Here is an 18478-nt window from a genome sequence, read left to right as displayed (position 1 = left end):
CTTTCCAGTCCTTAATGAGTGTAGTTTTATTGCTTGCAGTAAATGTGTCTGCAGGGTCTCTGTGAGGAAATTAGCGTGGAACGAATGGCTGGTTTTCAATGGAGCTCATGGGTGACTTTTTGAATAGTGAAATTAGCCTTTATCTCCGCTGTTCGCTCAGTCTCCTGTCTCTCCTTCTGTCTCTCTGTCTCTCTCTGTCTCTCTCTGTCTCTCTCTGTGTCTCTTCTCTGTCTCTCTCTGTCTCTCTGTCCTCTCGTCCTCTCTCTCTTCGTCTCTTCTCTCTCTCTCCCTGTCTCTCTCTCTCTCCTCTCTCTCTCTCTTCTCTCTCTCTCTCTCTTCTCTCTCTCTCCTCTCTCTCTCTCTCTCTCTCTCTCTCTCTCTCTCTCTCTCTCTCTCTCTCTCTCTCTCTCTCTCTCTCTCTCTTCTCTTGTGTCTCTCTCTCTCTCTCTCTCCTCTCTCTGTCACTGTCTCTGTCTCTGTCCATCTCTGTCTGTCTATGTCTGCTCTGTGTGTCTGTCTGTCTGTCTGTCTGTCTGTCTGTGATCAGTCATCCTCAGATCTCAGTCCCTTGTGGCTCCTAATCCTTTTTATTAGCAGGCCAAACACTTCCCTCTCTCTGGGGAAAACACAGTTCTAGGATCTTACCCATATCCTTAAACCCTCAACCATCAGAAGGACAAACACTAAACTGATCTTGAGGTTCGGGCCTATAGGCTCTGTTTCCTTCCACTTTCGCGGTGTGGCCTCTCCTCAGCTCTCTCAGCTTGGGACATGTATAGCTGAGCTGTCGCACTAGGATCCGCTCCGCCATCACCCATCTGAGGGGCCGCTAGCTGTTGCAGCAGTGACTGGAGCCTCCTAACCCCTAGGATAATGGGCTCGTCCAAGAGGAACAGCCAGGCTGGGACACCCAAAGAGACACAGGGGACAGGCAGGGAAGCTGGGGGCATACCCAGTCACGGGGCCTCTTGATCAGGCCTGACTGAGCGTGACTGAGGGCTCCTATACCCAGCAGTGTCTGATCACAAGACTCCCAGGACCACAGGCAGAGTGATTTCACTCAGTGACTAAACAGCGACACAAACACAGGCCTGCCTAAAGAAGTATAAAGAGGCCTGAAGGGGCCCAGGCTGTGAGACAGGAGTCTATTCCTGGCAGTCCATCCGCGCTGTTGATTGTTTACAAACTGTGTTTTGAGGGGTGTGTGACACACACACAGGCCAGTCAGCTCGGTTAGTAGTAGCTATGCTGCTTCATTTAACCTAGATATAGACTTCTAATGTATTACCTGTCAGGACCCGGTGAGAGAACAGTCACTAATAGTCGGCAGAACCCAGAAGATGAGCAGACTCAGCAGTACTAAAATGGTGGTTTAGAAAGTACTAACAAGGGACAGACGACACACAGGTGCAAAAACAATGCAAGGAAAAAACAAAAGGTACAAAAAAGGTGCCAATGGGGACATCTAGTGACCAAAACCTGAACAGTCCTGGCCAAAACCTGACAGAATCCCTCCTCCTAGGAACGGCTCCTGACTGTTCCTACCCAGCCTTCTCAGGGTGGAGGGCCCTGAACTTGACGATGAGGTCAGGGTGCAGTATGTCCTTGGCAGGAACCAGGAGCGCTCCTCGGGACCGTAGGCCTTCCTCAGTCCACCAGATACTGCCAGGACCGCTGCACCCGGCGGGAATCCAGTATCCGGTGGACGGTATAAGCCGACGGCCTCCGATGACACGGGGCGGAGGGGAGGTCTGGCCTGCCGGGATAAGGGGAAAAAAACAACAAGTTTTAATAAAGAAATGTGAATATGTGGATTGATCTTAAGGGATCTCGGGTAATGGAGGCGAAAAGTAACGGGATTGACTCTCCTGGCAATCTTAAAGGACCGATGAATCTCTCGTGGACAGCTTACGAGACTCCACCCGTAGCTGGTAAGTTCTTTGTGAGAGCATACTCTCTTGGCCGGGGTATCAGGGTAGACCGGGACCGGCCGACGTCTGTTGGCTTGTCGCTGTTACTGCTGTGAGAACGCAGAAATTAAGCGGGCCTTCTTCCACGTAAGCCGACAGCGTCTGATGATACCTCGAGGCTGAAGGCACTCTGAACTTCTGCCTCCTGCCGCGGGAACAATAGAGAGCATAGCCAAATCTGACACTCGTGCGGGGATATACCAGTGGAGGGGAGCACAAGTGTTGTGCGCGTACTCGGCCCAAACAATGAAGGATGACCATGTGACGGGTTGTTGGAAAACCATACATCTGAGGGTGGTTTCCCAGCTCCTGATTCATCCTCTCGGTTTGGCCGTTGGACTCCGGACTGTACCCTGAAGATAAACTGGCGTGTCCGTGGCCCCTATGAGTTGGCAGAAGCCTTCCCAAAACCTTGAGCGGAACTGGGGACCTCTGTCCGGAAACATATCTTGCGGAATGCCAAAGACTCGGAACACATCGGTTTAATCACCAACTCAGCTGTTTCCTTGGCAGAAAGTAATTTGGTCAAGGAACAAAACCTGCGCGCCTTAGAAACCTGTCGCATGATGACTAGGATAGTAGTATTACCATGGGACAGGAGGAACAGTAATAAAGGTCCAACGAGATATGGGACCAGGGTCGGTGGGGAATAGATAAAGGGTGAAGAGTCCTCGATGGCGGAGTGGAGAGATTTGCCCTGGCAGCACACGGGACAGGCCTTGACGAAAGTGCAACGTCTTCTCTTATGGTGGCGCCACCAGAACTTACGCTGACAATGAACTCCAAGGTGGACCTACGCCCCGCGGTGACAAGGTGAGCGAGAGGAGTGCCCCCACAGAAGACTGGGATCTTGCTGCCTTGGGAACAAACAACCGATTGGCAGGACCTCCCTTAGGACCCGGTCGATGGCTTGAGCTTGTCTCACGGTATCCTCAACTTGCAATGAGATTGGAGCCACATCTTACAGGCAGGAAAACAGTCATGTCAGTATCTTCTCGCATGGCAGGAGAGTAGACTCGTGACAAGGCGTTCCGGTTTGAGATTCTTCGACCCGGGTCTATAGGTGAGGATAAACTGGAATCGGCTCTGAAAGAAAAGAGACCATCGAGCTTGTCTGGAGTTCAACCGCTTCGCCTGCTGGATATACTCCAGATTTTTGTGGTCCGTAAGCACTTGAAATGGTTGAGAAGCCCCTGCGAGCCAGTGTGTCTCCATTCCTTCAATGCCATCTTAACCGCTAGGAGTTCACGATCCCCCACATCGCTAATTCCTCTCGGCCGGGGTAAGCCGGTGAGAGAAAAGGCGCAAGGATGAAGCCTCTTGTCTTCCCCTCTGAGACAGGACAGCTCCAACCACCAACCTCTGATGCGTCTTACCTCCACAAAAAGGTTCATCCGCCGTCGGGTAGTGTCAGGATGGGCAGAGAGGGATGCGCTGCTTGAGTCCTTGGAAGGCCGTCTCAGCTTCTCTTCCCCACAGAAACCTGTGTTTGCCACCCTTGGTTACAGCTGAGAGAGGGGCTGCCACCGAGCTGAAGTTCTTGATGAACTTGCGGTAAAAGTTAGTGAAGCCCAGGAAACGCTGAACTTCCTTAACGGACTTGGGGTGGGCCAATCCGCTACCGCCCCTACCTTCTTGGGTCCATCTGGACTCGACCGGGTTCCACTACAAATCCAAGAATTGTACTCGAAGGAATGGAATTCACACTTTTCCGCCTTAACGTACAAAATGGCTGTCTAGGAGACGTGTTGAGCACTTGTCTGACATGCTTAGTGTGTTCTTGAAGGGAGCTCGAAAAGATGAGGATGTCATCCAAGTAAACAAACACGAAAATGTTAGCATATCCCTAACACATCGTTTATGAGCGCTTTGGAACACAGCCGGGCGTTGGTCAGGCCGAAGGGCATCACCAAGTATTCGTGTGACCAGTAGGGCGTGTTGAAAGCGTCTTCCACTCGTCACCGGGTTTGATCCGCACAAGATGGTATGCGTTCCGTAGGTCAAGCTTAGTGAAGACCACTGCTTCCTGGAGCAGCTCAAAGGCTGTGGCCATAAGGGTAGCGGGTAGCGGTTACGAGCACGTATGGCATTAAGTCCCCGTAGTCATGCGAAGGTCGTAATCCACCGTCTTTTTTGGCCACAAAGGAAAAACCCTGCTCCCGCCGGCGAGGTGGATGGACGCATGAGGCCTGCTCGCAGAGCGTCCTTATGTAGGTATCCATAGCAGCTCGTTCGGGAGAGATAGGGAAAAAGATCCGACCCCTGGGGGGAGGTGCCCGGAAACACGGTCGATGGGGCAAGTCGTAAGTGGTACGTGGTGTTAGTTTGGTGGCCCTCTGTTTGCTAAATACCGTTTGAGTCATGGTAACACTCGGGAACTCGGACAGGTCGATGGATTCTAGAGACTCTCGGAGGGGAACTCGGGGAACTAGGGAAGATACAATGGCTTGGCACGTAGGACCACTGCTTGATAGTGCCACAGACCAGTCGATGTGAGGGTTATGGCTGTGAAGCCAGGTATCCAAGGACGAGAGGAACTCGGAACACGAGGTCAGATGAAAGTTCATCACTTCCTGGTGGTTGTGGAAACTGAAAGTCGCAAGCAGAGGGGTAGTGACACGATGACCAAGTCCAGATCCCAAAGGGCTTCCATCCAACGTAGTAACTCTTATGGGTCACTAAAGAGGTTCAGACTTGTGGAAACGCCATTCCTTCGCCAAACGACCATCATGAAGTTACCTGCGGCTCCAGAGTCTACCAAGGCTTGAAGGGAAGCTCGTGGTTGTCCAGGAAAGGGTAACTGGATAAGCAGGCGGGAGTTGGATGGATGGAGGAGGTTATGTTTCCCGTTACAGTCTCCCAGCCTGCACGGAGAGTGCGTTTTCCCTGGAGCCCGGGACACGTGGAGAGAAATGGCCGGTGTTTGCCGCAATATAGACAGCATCGCTCCCTTATCCGGCGGTCTCTCTCAGCCTGGGAGATGCGTCCAACCTGCATGGATTCCACTGACTCAACCTGCGTGGATCAGCGAGATAAAGGTGGAGACTCGGAGCTGGGACCGATAGGAGCCAGGGTGAGAGATCTACGGTTGAGCTCTCTCTCTCTCAGACGCTTGGTCTATGCGTGAAGCCAACTTGATCAGGGACTCGAGGTTGTCCTGGTGTTCCCGAATGGCAGTTCATCTTGGATGGTGTCGGAAAGACCCTTACAAAAAACACACTGGTGAGCGCCTCGTCGTTCCAGCCACTCGCTGCTGCCACCGTGCGAACTGGATGGCAAGTCCGTCACGCTGCGCCGACCTTGGCTGAGAGTCAGGAGCTGTTTGGCTGATGTCAGGACCCCTGGTGGATCTTGAAACACTCGCTGTGAATTCTTCAGCAAAGGTAGAGTAGCTGGCACAGCAGGGACTTTGGGCATCCCACACAGCATAGCCCAGGCTAGGGCTTTTTCCGACAGCAGGGTGATGATATATGCTATCTTGGACCGGTCGGTGGGAAACGACGAGGGTTGCAGCTCGAAGGAGAGAGAAACATTGGGTGAAAAACCCCTACAAACACTCGGATCACCTGAGAACCGTTGGGGAGGCGGCAGACAAGGTTCAGCCAGGGGTTAACTGCCACGGGCACTTGAATCTGATGAACTGGAGCAGAAGCGGTTCAGGGAAAATTGATCAGAAATCTGTTTTATGGAAGTCATCATCTCCGACAGAAGTTGAGAATGTCCAGCCAGTAAGGCCTCTTCTGAACCAGAGCAACTTCGTGACGTTGGACAGTCCCCTCGTGGTGGACAGCATGGGAAAAAAATCCTGGGTACTGGCTGCCTCTGGGTTCATTTTAATGGCTCAGTGTTTCTGTCAGGACCCGGTGAGAGAAACAGTCACTAATAGTCGGCAGAACCCAGAAGATGAGGCAGACTCAGCAGTACTAGAAATGGTGGTTTAAATACTAACAAGGGAACGACACACAGGTGCAAACAATAATTAGAGCAAGGAAAAAACAAAAGGTACAAAAAAGGTGCAATGGGACATCTAGTGACCAAAACCTGAACAGTCCTGGCCAAAACCTGACATTACCGACAGGGTTAGGCCTATATTGGCCTGATGGCGTGTCTAACAGGAATAAATGATCAAGTGGTATGAAAGGCTAACTGACTAAGCAAGTGGTGATAGTGGTAGAGTGAACTTTACCAATCAACCATGTCTGGGGAAACTGGGATTTCCAATCCGTACTGCTTACCAAACACACACAAACTCTCTCAATTTCTCCCACTCCAACTCTCCCACTTTCCATCTCTCCCTCTCTCCCTGCTCCAGACACACTCTTTGGGCTTCCTCGCTAAACAGCTAAATGACTCTAAGCCTTAGATAAGGCCTTAGTGCACTTTATGAAAATAAAGTTTGTAGGAACACACTTTAGCATTTATTTTTCGTTTTTATTTCATCTGGAAAAAGAGAGAGAAACTTTCAGATCCACTTTAATTTGACTGTTTATTTATGCTGGGTTGAAATGGAAAGGAATGCTACTCTTTACATGAGTATTACATGAGTTAAATTCAACCTCCTACACTCTCTCTCTCACACACACACACACACACACCCACCACACACACACACACACACACACACACACACACACACACACACACACACACACACACACACACACACACACCAACACACACACACACACACACACACACACACACACACACACACACACACACACACACACACACACACAGTATTTACAGAGTCCTGGGGCTCAAGTACGCTCAACACTATAAGGGTGTAACTCCAGACTGCACCATTTAGATAGTCAGAGCGGAACGTGACGGACATATTAAATTTCAACAACAGCACACACAGAGAGTGTGAGCAATTGCACAGCTTGTCACACACAGAAGGCAGCTTAGAGACACACCCACTCTCACACTTCAGAGAGCCTGGGCACACCTGTTTGTTATTTTCAAGGGATCACATGATGTCGAGGGTGACAAGCAGGGAAAGATTTCTGACTGATAGAGACTGGTATTATACAAGGCACAAGGAAAGAGTATCACACAGGCACTCCTGAGGAGGGAGGAACAAGGGATTGGTTTCTACTCTCAGACAGAAAGAAGTTATTTTAAAGGGCTTCTTGCACCATACATCCCTGATGCACCCTATTAGTGTTGCTCTGAAGTGTGTGTTCACGTATGTGTGTTTTACAGTGTGTGTTCACGTATGTGTGTTTTACAGTGTGTGTTCACGTATGTGTGTTTTACAGTGTGTGTGAGTGGTGTGTGTGTTTTACAGTGTGTGTGAGTGGTGTATGTAAAACCTTCTGATCTGTATCATGTCGCCAGTCTATTATTGGGTCCATAAAATAGAGATGGAATCAGCTGATTGGACATGATGTTTGGTTTAGCGAGGGCTCTGCAGCTTAGCCATCTCATTTGTGTGTGAGTGTATGTGAGTTCTGTACATGAAAGTGAGACGTGATGAGGTGTGAAGCCTTTGTTGTATATCTAGGTGCACTGGACAGATGAGACAACACATTAATCAGAGAATATTAGCTGTATGGTCTGAACCCTCTTACCTCACCCATCACGACATACCTTTGAAACTGAAGTCTGATCTATCACAGGCTCTTAGAGGAGGTTTCTACAGCAGGCCAATATGCTGGGCTGAGCTGTATTTCAACACAACCGAGACCAGCCAAGAAATGTCAAATGAAAACGTTTCAAACCTAAGTCTATTTATGCTGCCAACGCACTGTATATTTGTACATGATCAAGTCACCATATGGGCACCGCTTAAATGGTCCTCTCTGCTCTTACGTACATTAGCTTTTTATTATTTATTTACTTCTGATTAGTGGAAGAGAAAACATTTGTGTTCAATCCATCATATGTAACCATAGCCCGTCGCTCATCTGGTTACACTTGACAATAATGGACCATACCAGCGTGTCCGTACACACACACACACACACACACGCACACACACACACACCAGCCTTCATCAACAGGCCACTTAGTGTGGATAGAGGTTCTAGACATGAAACAACATTGAGTTGTTCTGGGGGTCGGAGGTGGGGGGGATTCACGTAAAGATGCACTATGCAGAAATCGCTTCCTGGTTGAAAAAAGAGTTTACCCAATTTCAGTTTGTGACAAAACAAGAAAGTATAGCGTAGAGAATCATTGTACCATCAAACGGCTGTGAAATATATTTTACATAACCAAAAATATTTTATTTTCAGCTGTTTGAAGCTGGTGTACAAAAATGGAAGTAAAAGATGCAAAAGTGAAACTTCAGAACTGGAAGCATAGAAATAGCACACATAGAACAGATCTTCCACTTCTTAGAATTGCATTCAATGAGAATGACAGATCTATAACGGATATATATCTATGCAAATTTGGTTGGGTCGCCCAAAGGGTTACATATTGCCGCTTTAAAGGAAAAAGTAGGAGCCAAATGTCTCTGGCTTTCTCTCGGTCACTCCCTTAACAGTATGATCCCTTCTTCACCGGCATGCATCTCCTCTCCCTCTCTCTGGCTCAATGAGAACAGGGATGGTACGACAGCCAACATAACCTGTAGGGCTCTGAATCTCAGGGAATGCTATACATCTGTATTGATCTCTCCTCTCCCTCCTGTACAGTCCCCTGCATCTGGAAACAATTGGCTGAAAGTAGACCCGGCCAGCAAATTTACACTGAACAAAAATATAAATGTAACATGTAAAGTGTTGGTCCCATGTTTCATGAGCTGAAATAAATGTCCCAGAAATATTCCATATGCATAAAAAGCTGTGCACAAATGTATTTACATTCCTGTTAATGAGCATTTCCATCCACCTGACAGATGTGGCATATCAAGAAGCTGATTTGAAACCATCTCAAGGAAGCTAATCTGCATGCTCGTTGTCCTCACCAGGGTCTTGACCTGACTGCAGTTCGGCGTTGTAACCGACTTTAGTGGGCAAATGCTCACCTTCGATGGTCACTGGCACGCAGATGGCAGACAGCATGTATGGCGTAGTGTGGGTTAGTGGTTTGCTGGTGTCAACGTTGTGAACATAGTGCCCCATGGTGGCGGTGGGATTATGGTATGGGCAGGCATAAGCTACAGACAACGAACACGATTGCATTTTATTAATGGCAAGTTGAATGCACAGAGATACCATGACGAGATCCTGAGGCCCATTGTCGTGCCATTCATCTGCCGCCATCACCTCATGTTTCAGCGTGATAATGCACGGCCCCATGTCGCAACGATCTGTACACAAGTCCTGGAAGCTGAAAATGTCCCAGTTCTTCAATGGCCTGCATACTCACCAGCCATGTCACCCATTGAGCATGTTTGGGATGCTCTGGATCGAACGACAGTGTGTCCCAGTTCCCACCAATATCCAACAACTTCACACAGCCATTGAAGAGGAGTGGGACAACATTCCACAGGCCACAATCAACAGGCTGATCAACTTTATGCTAAGGAGGTGTGTTCAGCTGCATGAGGCAAATGGTGGTTACACCAGATACTGACTGTTTTTTTGGTCGACGCCCCTACCTTTTTTTTAAGGTATCTGTGACAAACAGATGCATATCTGTATTCCCAGTCATGTGAAATCCATAGATTAGAGTCAAATTCATTTATTTCAGCTAATTTCCTTTTATGATCTCTAACCCAGCAAAATATTTGAATTTGTAGCATGTTGCGTTTATATTTTTGTTCAGTGTAGTTCTGTTAGGGTGGTGGAGGAGGCCATCAGATATATGTTGGATTTTGAGTTGGTGTGTTTGTGACAGTGCTCTATAGGATACACCTGATTGCAAACACACATTTCCTTCCCCTGGTACTGACCCCACCCTGATGGGTGATCTGATGTGTCAACAGTCTCAGTGGACAGATTCCTGTCCACATTCCTCACTGGACTGAATGGACTGATAGTAACCTCTCCCTCTCTTTCTGTCTCTCTCCCTCACCCTCCTGTAGCAGGAGCAGGAGACCAGCTACACCATCCTGCGCTCTAAGGGTTGTAACGTGACGTTAAGCGGTCTGAAGGCAGACACCTCCTACCTGCTCCAGATCAGGGCCAGGACTGCAGCAGGATATGGAGCCAGCAGCAGGAGCTTTGAGTTCGAGACCAGCCCTGACTGTATGTACTTTTCTGATCCCACAACATACAGTATTTTTTATGTAATTCAACACCAAGTGATTGATGTCAATGATTCAGTTGTTAGATTTTTGTCATTGTCCTGTGCCTGTATATGCTAACATTTCTCTCTCTCTCCTGATCCTGTTCTCTTCTTTCTCTCTCTCCCTCTTTCTCCATTTCTTCCCAGCATTCTCTATCTCCAGTGAGAGTAGTCAGGTGGTGTTGATAGCCATCTCCTCTGCTGCGGCCATCATCCTGCTCACTGTCCTCCTCTACATTGTGATTGGCAGGTCTGTACACCAATCGCACTGCACAAAGCACACTGACAACTCCGTCAGAGCCAATAACATGGCTCTGTCTTCACGGAGGTCCGCCTCTAAATGCAGAGATATACTGTACTGTCTGAGGATATAGGATCATATCCCTATAAAGTATGCTCCTGGAATGGCGGAGGATGCAATGCTTTTTATCTTACTCTTTTGTGTATGTAGTGTAGAGGGATACTGTGTGTCTGTCTGTGTTTACATTTACATTATAGTTATGTAGTCACAGTCTTATCCAGAGCGATTTACAGGAGAAATGAGGGTTAAGTGCCTGGCTCAAGGGCACATCGACATATTTTTCACCTAGTCAGCTCGGGGATTCAAACTACTAACCTTTTGGTTACTGGTCCAGGTAACAGTTAGGTAACAGTTAGTACTGGTTACTGGCCCAGGTAACAGTTAGGTAACAGTTAGTACTGGTTACTGGCCCAGGTAACATTAGGTAACCAGTTAGTACTGGTTAGTGCCCAGGTAACAGTTAGGTAACAGTTAGTACTGGTTCTGGCCCGGGTAACAGTTAGGTAACAGTTAGTACTGGTTACTGGCCAGGTAACAGTTAGGTAACAGTTAGTACTGGTTACTGGCCCAGGTAACAGTTAGGTAACAGTTAGTACTGGTTACTGGCCCGGGTAACAGTTAGGTAACAGTTAGTACTGGTTACTGGCCCAGGTAACAGTTAGGTAACAGTTAGTACTGGTTACTGGCCCGGGTAACAGTTAGTAACAGTTAGTACTGGTTACTGGCCAGGTAACAGTTAGGTAACAGTTAGTACTGGTTACTGCCCAGGTAACAGTTAGGTAACAGTTAGTACTGGTTACTGGCCCAGGTAACAGTTAGGTAACAGTTAGTACTGGTTACTGGCCCAGGTAACAGTTAGGTAACAGTTAGTACTGGTTACTGGCCGCAAGGTAACAGTTTAGGTAAAAGTTAGTACTTGGTTACTGGCCCAGGTAACAGTTAGGTAACAGTTAGTACTGGTTACTGGCCCAGGTAACAGTTAGGTAACAGTTAGTACTGGTTACTGGCCCGGGGTTAATGTTGGCAGTTAGTACTGCAGTGAGAGTAGAACTGTCAGGCTCATTACTAGTCCTGCAGATCCCGTTCTGGCTCAGAGCAAAGACAAACAGACCATGGTACACCAGGACTGACTTCTGCTGCTTTCCTCCACACACACGCACACACACGCACACACACGCACACACACGCACATGCACACACACACACACGCACGCACGCACACACACACATGCCAGGGTTTCCGTTATGAAAATGTGTCGGCATACATTTGACCGGCAGCATTTTAATTTACCGGACATTTGAGAAATTTTCCGGACCCATATGCATTGGGTGGGTAACCTGATAAGGGAGTCTACCCACGGTGCTCAGAATGACCGAAATCACATTTAGATTATGATAATTCATCATAACAGAACATGCAAGTCCAGGATGCAATGACGTATGTCCTTCTTACCGTGCACTTTGAACATGTTAGAACTGTCCACATTAACTTTTCCTCAGTCAACAAGACGAGTAACGAACAGCAAAATCACTAGGGTCGGCACCTGAGTTTCAAGCAAATTTCCACCATAAAAATGCACCTTTATAATAACCTTGTACTCTGTTGACACTGACAGATAAATTAAAACGACGTTGTCCATAGAGTAGAAAAGGCCTAGGAGAAGGGGGGACACAATTGGAATATGACGTTCCTCTAAAGAGTGAATATGCGCAGTGCTCACTCACCAGGGATATGGCAGATGCTCTCCGCAGGTAGGGGTAGGTAGGCCTACTATTGTTCGCTCAATTAAGTTCAGAATTTTGATAGCTAAAAGACAGATTAGAGTCTTTTCACTGTCTTCTCTTGACTTCTACTTTTCACTGACAGTCACAACTCAACAATCATCTATTTGGTATTTTCCGTGCACGCTGCCCAAAATGTTCGGGCTGCCTTTCCTTCCGACTGTAGGCAATGCTATTTAAAACAATCCCAAACCTTTTTTTTTCTTTGTAGCCAAATCATGCTTTAGTAGTTTGAATGATTTCATTTATTTCTGTATAGACATGATTAGACTAATTATATATAGAATTTTTGCAATTTAATTCAATTTACTTTAGGGAAGCTGAGCTTCCGCTAGCCTTATGGATGCGTCGCCTATGTCAATGTACTATCCCCCATAGTAGTAAAGTAGACCTAACCTACTGGTTTCAATGGCATATGGAAGTCTTTATTAAATCATTGATTCCACGGATATGGTCAGATTTAGCCTAGGCTACTTCGAAGCAAGGTAAAACATGCCTCTTAATATGTAGTAAAACATTCATGTTTCAAACAGTGAAGTAACTATATGTTTTCAAAATGCATACCTCCTCCAGCTCATTGCAAAGTGGGTGTGACGAGCTGATGAAGCCTGCTTTCCGTTGCATTTGAACAGCAAATGGGAAGCCCGCTTCAATTACCAGTTGAGATATACAAATGGTATCTCTTTTTAATTGGGGCTATTTTTAACGCACGATTACATTTTGAATTGTTGCGCAACGATCTGGCTTATAAAAGCGGTGTCTTACAGATTTTCCACTCAAAGGCTCTGTATCTATATGCTGTGTAATAAATAAGATACATAACTAGTTTACACATGCGGCAATTTAATTCCAATAAATTATTCAAATTAACCCCTAGACCGGTAAGTCAATGACTAACGGAAACCCTGACACAAGCACACACTTTTTTTTTACATTGACACCCCCCTCTCAATTTGTTTTGTACACTGCTGCTACTCGCTGTTTATTATCTATGCATAGTCACTTCACCCCTACCTACATGTACAAATTACCTCGACTAACCTGTACCCCGCACATTGACTCGGTACCGGTACCCTCTGTATATAGCCGTTACTGTCATTTTATTGTGTTACTTCGTATTATTTTTTACTTTACTTTATTTGGTAAATATTTTCTTAACTCTTTCTTGAACTGCACTGTTGGTTAAGGGCTTGTAAGTAAGCATTTCATGGTAAGGTCTACACTTGTTGTATTCGGCGCATGTGACAAATAAAGTTTGATTTGATTTGACGCACACACACATGGCTTGCTCTGTCCTCTGATGTAGGGTGAGGGAATGTGAAGACTGATAGGTAAAGGTGTGACATTCATTTCTGTCATTGTGACTGACAGGTTCTGTGGCTACAGGAGGTCTAAACACCCTGACGAGAAGAGACTGCACTTTGGCAATGGACACTGTAAGTACCTCACCCAACCCTCTGTCCGTCCATCTGTCTGTCAGTCCGTCTGTCCATCTGCCTGTCTGCCTGTCCGTCTGCCTGTCTGCGTGCCTGTCTGTCCGTCTGCCCATCTGCCTGCGTGCCTGTCTGTCTGTCTGACTGTCTGCCTGTCTGCCTATCTGTCTGCATGTCTGTGTACCTGTCTGTTCGTCTGCCTGACTGTCTGCCTGTCTGCCTGTCTGCCTATCTGTCTGCATGTATGTGTGCCTGTCTGTCCGTCTGCCTGTCTGCCTATCTGTCTGCATGTCTGCGTGCCTGTCTGCCTGTCTGCATGTCTGCGTGCCTGTCTGTCTGTCTGTCTGTCTGTTTGTGTGCGTGTCTGTCTGTCTGCTTGTCTGTCTGTGTGCGTGTCTGTCTGTGTATTGTTCTTCTAAAATATGTTGAGTCATTCCTCAGCGTTAGTTAGGTACAGGGTCAGTGTGTTTGTGTACAGTATATCCATCTCCTGATTGGGGTTTATTTGAACAGAAACATGTTTTCCTTGGGGGCTGGCCACACTCATAAACCAACCTAGTGTTTTTCTTACACATGATGGATTGATTGGCTGGTCACTCATCCATAAATGTCACATGACGTCCGTAGTGGGTTTTGTGACCCACCCGAAGACTCATCTCCTCTGCCTATTCCTAATATACTGTCTACTCTCTCTCTCTCTCTCTCTCTCTCTCTCTCTCTCTCTCTCTCTCTCTCTCTCTCTCTCTCTCTCTCTCTCTCTCTCTCTCTCTCTCTCTCTCTCTCTCAATTCAATTCAATTCAAGGGGCTTTATTGGCATGGGAAACATATGTTAAGTAGATAATAAACATAAGTGAAATAAACAATAAAAATGAACAGTAAACATTACACTCACAGAAGTTCCAAAGGAATAAAGACATTACAAATGTCACATTATGTATATTTACAGTGTTGTAATGATGTACAAATGGTTAAAGTACAAAAGGGAAAATCTCTCTCTCTCTCTCTCTCTCTCTGATTCTCTCAATAAGACTGTTACTAACTCTCTCTCACATCAATTCAATTTCAATTGAAGGGCTTTATTGGCATGGGAAACATATGTTTAAGTGATATAGATAATATACAAAAGTGAAATAAACAATACAAAATTAACAGTAAACATTACACCCCCCCCCTTCCCCTCAGTGCGTCTGCCAGGTATAAGGACCTACGTAGACCCTCACACCTATGAAGACCCCAGTCAAGCCGTCCATGAGTTTGCCAAGGAGCTGGATGCTTCCTGTATCGCCATCGACAAGGTGGTGGGAGCAGGTGAGACCAGAGACATGACACACAGTGTCACATAGGCACACAGAGACACATGCATGCACACACATACAGGTGCATGCATGCACACACGCGCACAAACATATGCATGCACACACACACACGTCAATAACATATACTGTAGCATTCATATACGATTACCTAATACATATTGAACAAACTTTCCCACAGTAGCATTCACAGTGATCCCAAAGATACGTCACACACATTCCAACGTATTGGTATTCAGAGGCACAAAGAGAAGCTATTTGATAGTAAGGTGTTTGTTCTAAATGTAGCAGTGAGAATGAGATTCATTTAACACTTCAGCTGGAGAGTCCTGTGTTTTACTCCTCTTCTGCAACGGAGAGAGGGTGAGGCGGGGGAGGGAGGGAGGGATGGAGGGAAGAAGAGAGGAAGAATGAGGGATGGGTAGAAGAGAAAGGTGGGATGGATATAGGGATGGATTGAGAGATGGGGAGTGCAGGAAGTGAGAGGAAGGGATGGATGGAGAAATGGGGATGTAGAGAGGGAAATGAAAGGAGTAAAAAGAGGGATGGATAGAGGGATGGAGTGAAAAGTCCTCGCTGCCTCACTGCTTTTAATAGAGTGTGTGCTACTGGAGCAGAGGAGTATGGGTAACGTTATCGCACCTCCAGATGGGATATTGTTTGACATTCCCCACAGCTCCCTCTCTCCTCTCTCTCATTTATTTTCTAAACCTCTCCTCTCCTTTCTTTTTCACCCTTTCTCCACCTCGCTCCTCTTCCCTCTCTCCCAGATGTCTTCAGCAGGAGTGTAGACATGAAGTTAATGCATTGTGATTCATGGGAATAGCAGGCAGTGGGAGAGCACATAGAGACATGCTACAACACAGGGCAGCTGCACCATCTTACAGATGACCTGCACACATCAAAGCCTAAGAAAGCGGAGGGAGAGTTTGTGTCATTAATCACAGCTCTTCCCTGCTCATCAGAGGAGTGGATGGAGGATGGAGGATGGAGGATGGAGGATGGAGGATGGAGGGTGGAGGGTGGAGGGTGGGGTAATACTGATCCTGGTGCTGGTCATCTCCCAGCCTATCCACTGGCCAACCACAGCCCAGCTCAGCCTAGCTCCAACCACAGCCTAGCTCCAACCACAGCCCGGCTCAGCCTAGCTCCAACTACAGCCCCAGCTCAGCCTAGCTCCAACCACAGCCTAGCTCCAACCAACAGCCCAGCTCAGCCTAGCTCCAACTACAGGTCCAGCTCAGCCTGCTCCAACCACAAGCCTAGCTCCAACCACAGCCCAGCTCAGCCTAGCTCCAACTACAGCCTAGCTCCAAGCCACAGCGCAGCTCAGCCTAGCTCCAACCACAGCCCAGCTCAGCCTAGCTCCAACCACAGCCTAGCTCCAACCACAGCCCAGGCTCAGGCCTAGCTCCAACCACAGCCCAGCTCAGCCTAGCTCCAACCACAGCCCAGCTCAGCCTAGCTCCAACCACAGCCCAGCTCAGCCCTAGCTCCAACTACAGCCCAGCTCAGCCTAACTCCAACCACAGCCCAGGTCAGTCTAGCTACAACCACAGCCCAGCTCAGCTAGCTCCAACCACCCAGCCCAGCTCAGCCTAGCTCCAACCACAGCCAGCTCAGCCTAGCTCCAACCACAGCCCAGCTCATCCTAGCTCCAACTACAGTCCAGCTCAGCCTAGCTCCAATCACAGCCCAGGTCAGTCTAGCTACAACCACAGCCCAGGTCAGTCTAGCTAACAACCACAGCCCAGCTCAGGCCTAGCTCCAACCACAGCCCAGGTCAGTCTAGCTACAACACAGCCTAGCTCCAAACCACAGCCCAGGTCAGTCTAGCTACAACCACACCTAGCTCCAACCACAGCCCAGCTCAGCTAGCTCCAACTACAGCCCAAGCTCAGCCTAGCTCAACTACAGTCCAGTCAGTCTAGCTCCAACAACAGCCCAGCTCAGCCTAGCTCCAACAACCAAGCCCAGCTCAGTCTAGCTCCAACAACAGCCCAGCTCAGCCTAGCCTCCAACTACAGTCCAGCTCAGCCCTAGCTCCAAACAATAGCCCAGCTCAGCCTAGCTCCAACAACACCCCAGCTCAGCCTAGCTCCAACAACAGCCCAGGTCAGCCTAGACTCCAACAACAGCCTAGGTCAGCCTAGCTCCAACAACAGCCCAGCTCAGCCTAGCTCCAACAAACAGCCGCCAGACTCAGCCTAGCTCCAACTACAGTCCCAGTCAGCCTAGCTCCAACAAACAGCCCAGCTCAGCCTAGCTCCAACAAACAGCCCAGGTCAGCCTAAGCTCCAACAACAGCCCAGCTCAGCCTTGCTCCAACAACAGCCCAGGTCAGCCTAGCTCCAAACACCAGCGCTCCAGGTCAGCTAGCTCACACACACAAGCCAGCCACCAGCTCCAGCCTAGCTCCAACAACAGCCCAGCTCAGCTAGCTCCAACAACAGCCCACTCAGCGCTAGCTCCAACAACAGCCAGCTCAGCCTAGCTCCAACAACAGCCCAGCTCAGCCTAGCTCCAACAACAGCCCAGCTCAGCCTAGCTCCAACAACAGCCCAGCTCAGCCTAGCTCCAACAACAGCCCAGCAAGCAGCGTGCTGCTCTCTTTAGACAGCCTGTAATTATTCAATGTCCTTCCAGACCCAATCTCAGGCCAGTACTTGCGTGTGTGTGTCTCTGACTTCGTGCCAACCCTGTATCTCTGATCCGACTCCTCTATGGGAAATGATCATACAGGAGAAAGGGCATGGACCGGGTCCATATGTCTTAGCTGTAACATCACTGTCCTACACAAACACACCCTCTCTTCTTTGGCCAAGTCCCTGTCACCAGCCGTATCAGAGCAATGCTTGACCTCCCATTCTGACTTTGAAGTGGTCTCTTTACCACAAGCCCTGCCTAGGGAAACTATTCTCCAGAGAGGCTCTGTACCTCAGAGGGATACTACAGCTTGATCATACTGTATGTCATCACCATGCTGGAATGAGAATTTGTCAGCTCTGATAACCTCTCATAGTGCTTTATATGATATGGAAAGTAGAGGGGGCATTTATAGACTGTGACCAATGTAGTCAATGTTCAATTAGTCATTGTTATCTCAGTGAGGGAGTTGGATTTCAAGAAGGACATATGACTGCACATGCTTATACTGGCCAACCGTGTGTGATGAAATTAGGCAAGAATTTCAGACTGGTCTGATCCAACTGAAATAAATGATAACAGTTATTCTGATGAAAAGTCATCAATACAAGCTTGTAACCTCAGGTCCTTGGTGCCAGCGCCTCAGGTCCTAGGTGCCAGCGCCTCAGGTCCTTGGTGTCAGCTGCTCAGGTCCTAGGTGCCAGTGTCTCAGGTCCTTGGTGTCAGCACCTCAGGTCCTTGGTGTCAGCGCCTCAGGTCCTTGGTGTCAGCACCTCAGGTCCTTTATGTCAGCACCTCAGGTCCTTGGTGTCAGCACCTCAGGTCCTTGGTGTCAGCGCCTCAGGTCC

At 48.1% G+C, this 18478-nt stretch overlaps 1 protein-coding gene across 1 annotated transcript in view; it reads left to right on the top strand.

Annotated features, from left to right (window-relative positions):
* Window positions 1-18478, top strand: part of epha3 (eph receptor A3) — a 980965-nt gene that overhangs the window by 140888 nt on the left and 821599 nt on the right. Inside the window, exons 7-10 of the mRNA XM_070448470.1 lie at window positions 9952-10114; window positions 10302-10404; window positions 13609-13673; window positions 14854-14979. Of these exons, the coding sequence (XP_070304571.1) occupies window positions 9952-10114; window positions 10302-10404; window positions 13609-13673; window positions 14854-14979 (457 nt within the window). The remainder of the gene's footprint in view (window positions 1-9951; window positions 10115-10301; window positions 10405-13608; window positions 13674-14853; window positions 14980-18478) is intronic.

This window comes from Salvelinus sp. IW2-2015, linkage group LG2, assembly GCF_002910315.2.
Source record: "Salvelinus sp. IW2-2015 linkage group LG2, ASM291031v2, whole genome shotgun sequence".
NCBI lineage: Eukaryota > Metazoa > Chordata > Actinopteri > Salmoniformes > Salmonidae > Salvelinus > Salvelinus sp. IW2-2015.
The sequence above is the reverse complement of the archived record's forward strand: the minus strand, read 5'-3'. Positions and strand labels throughout refer to the sequence as shown.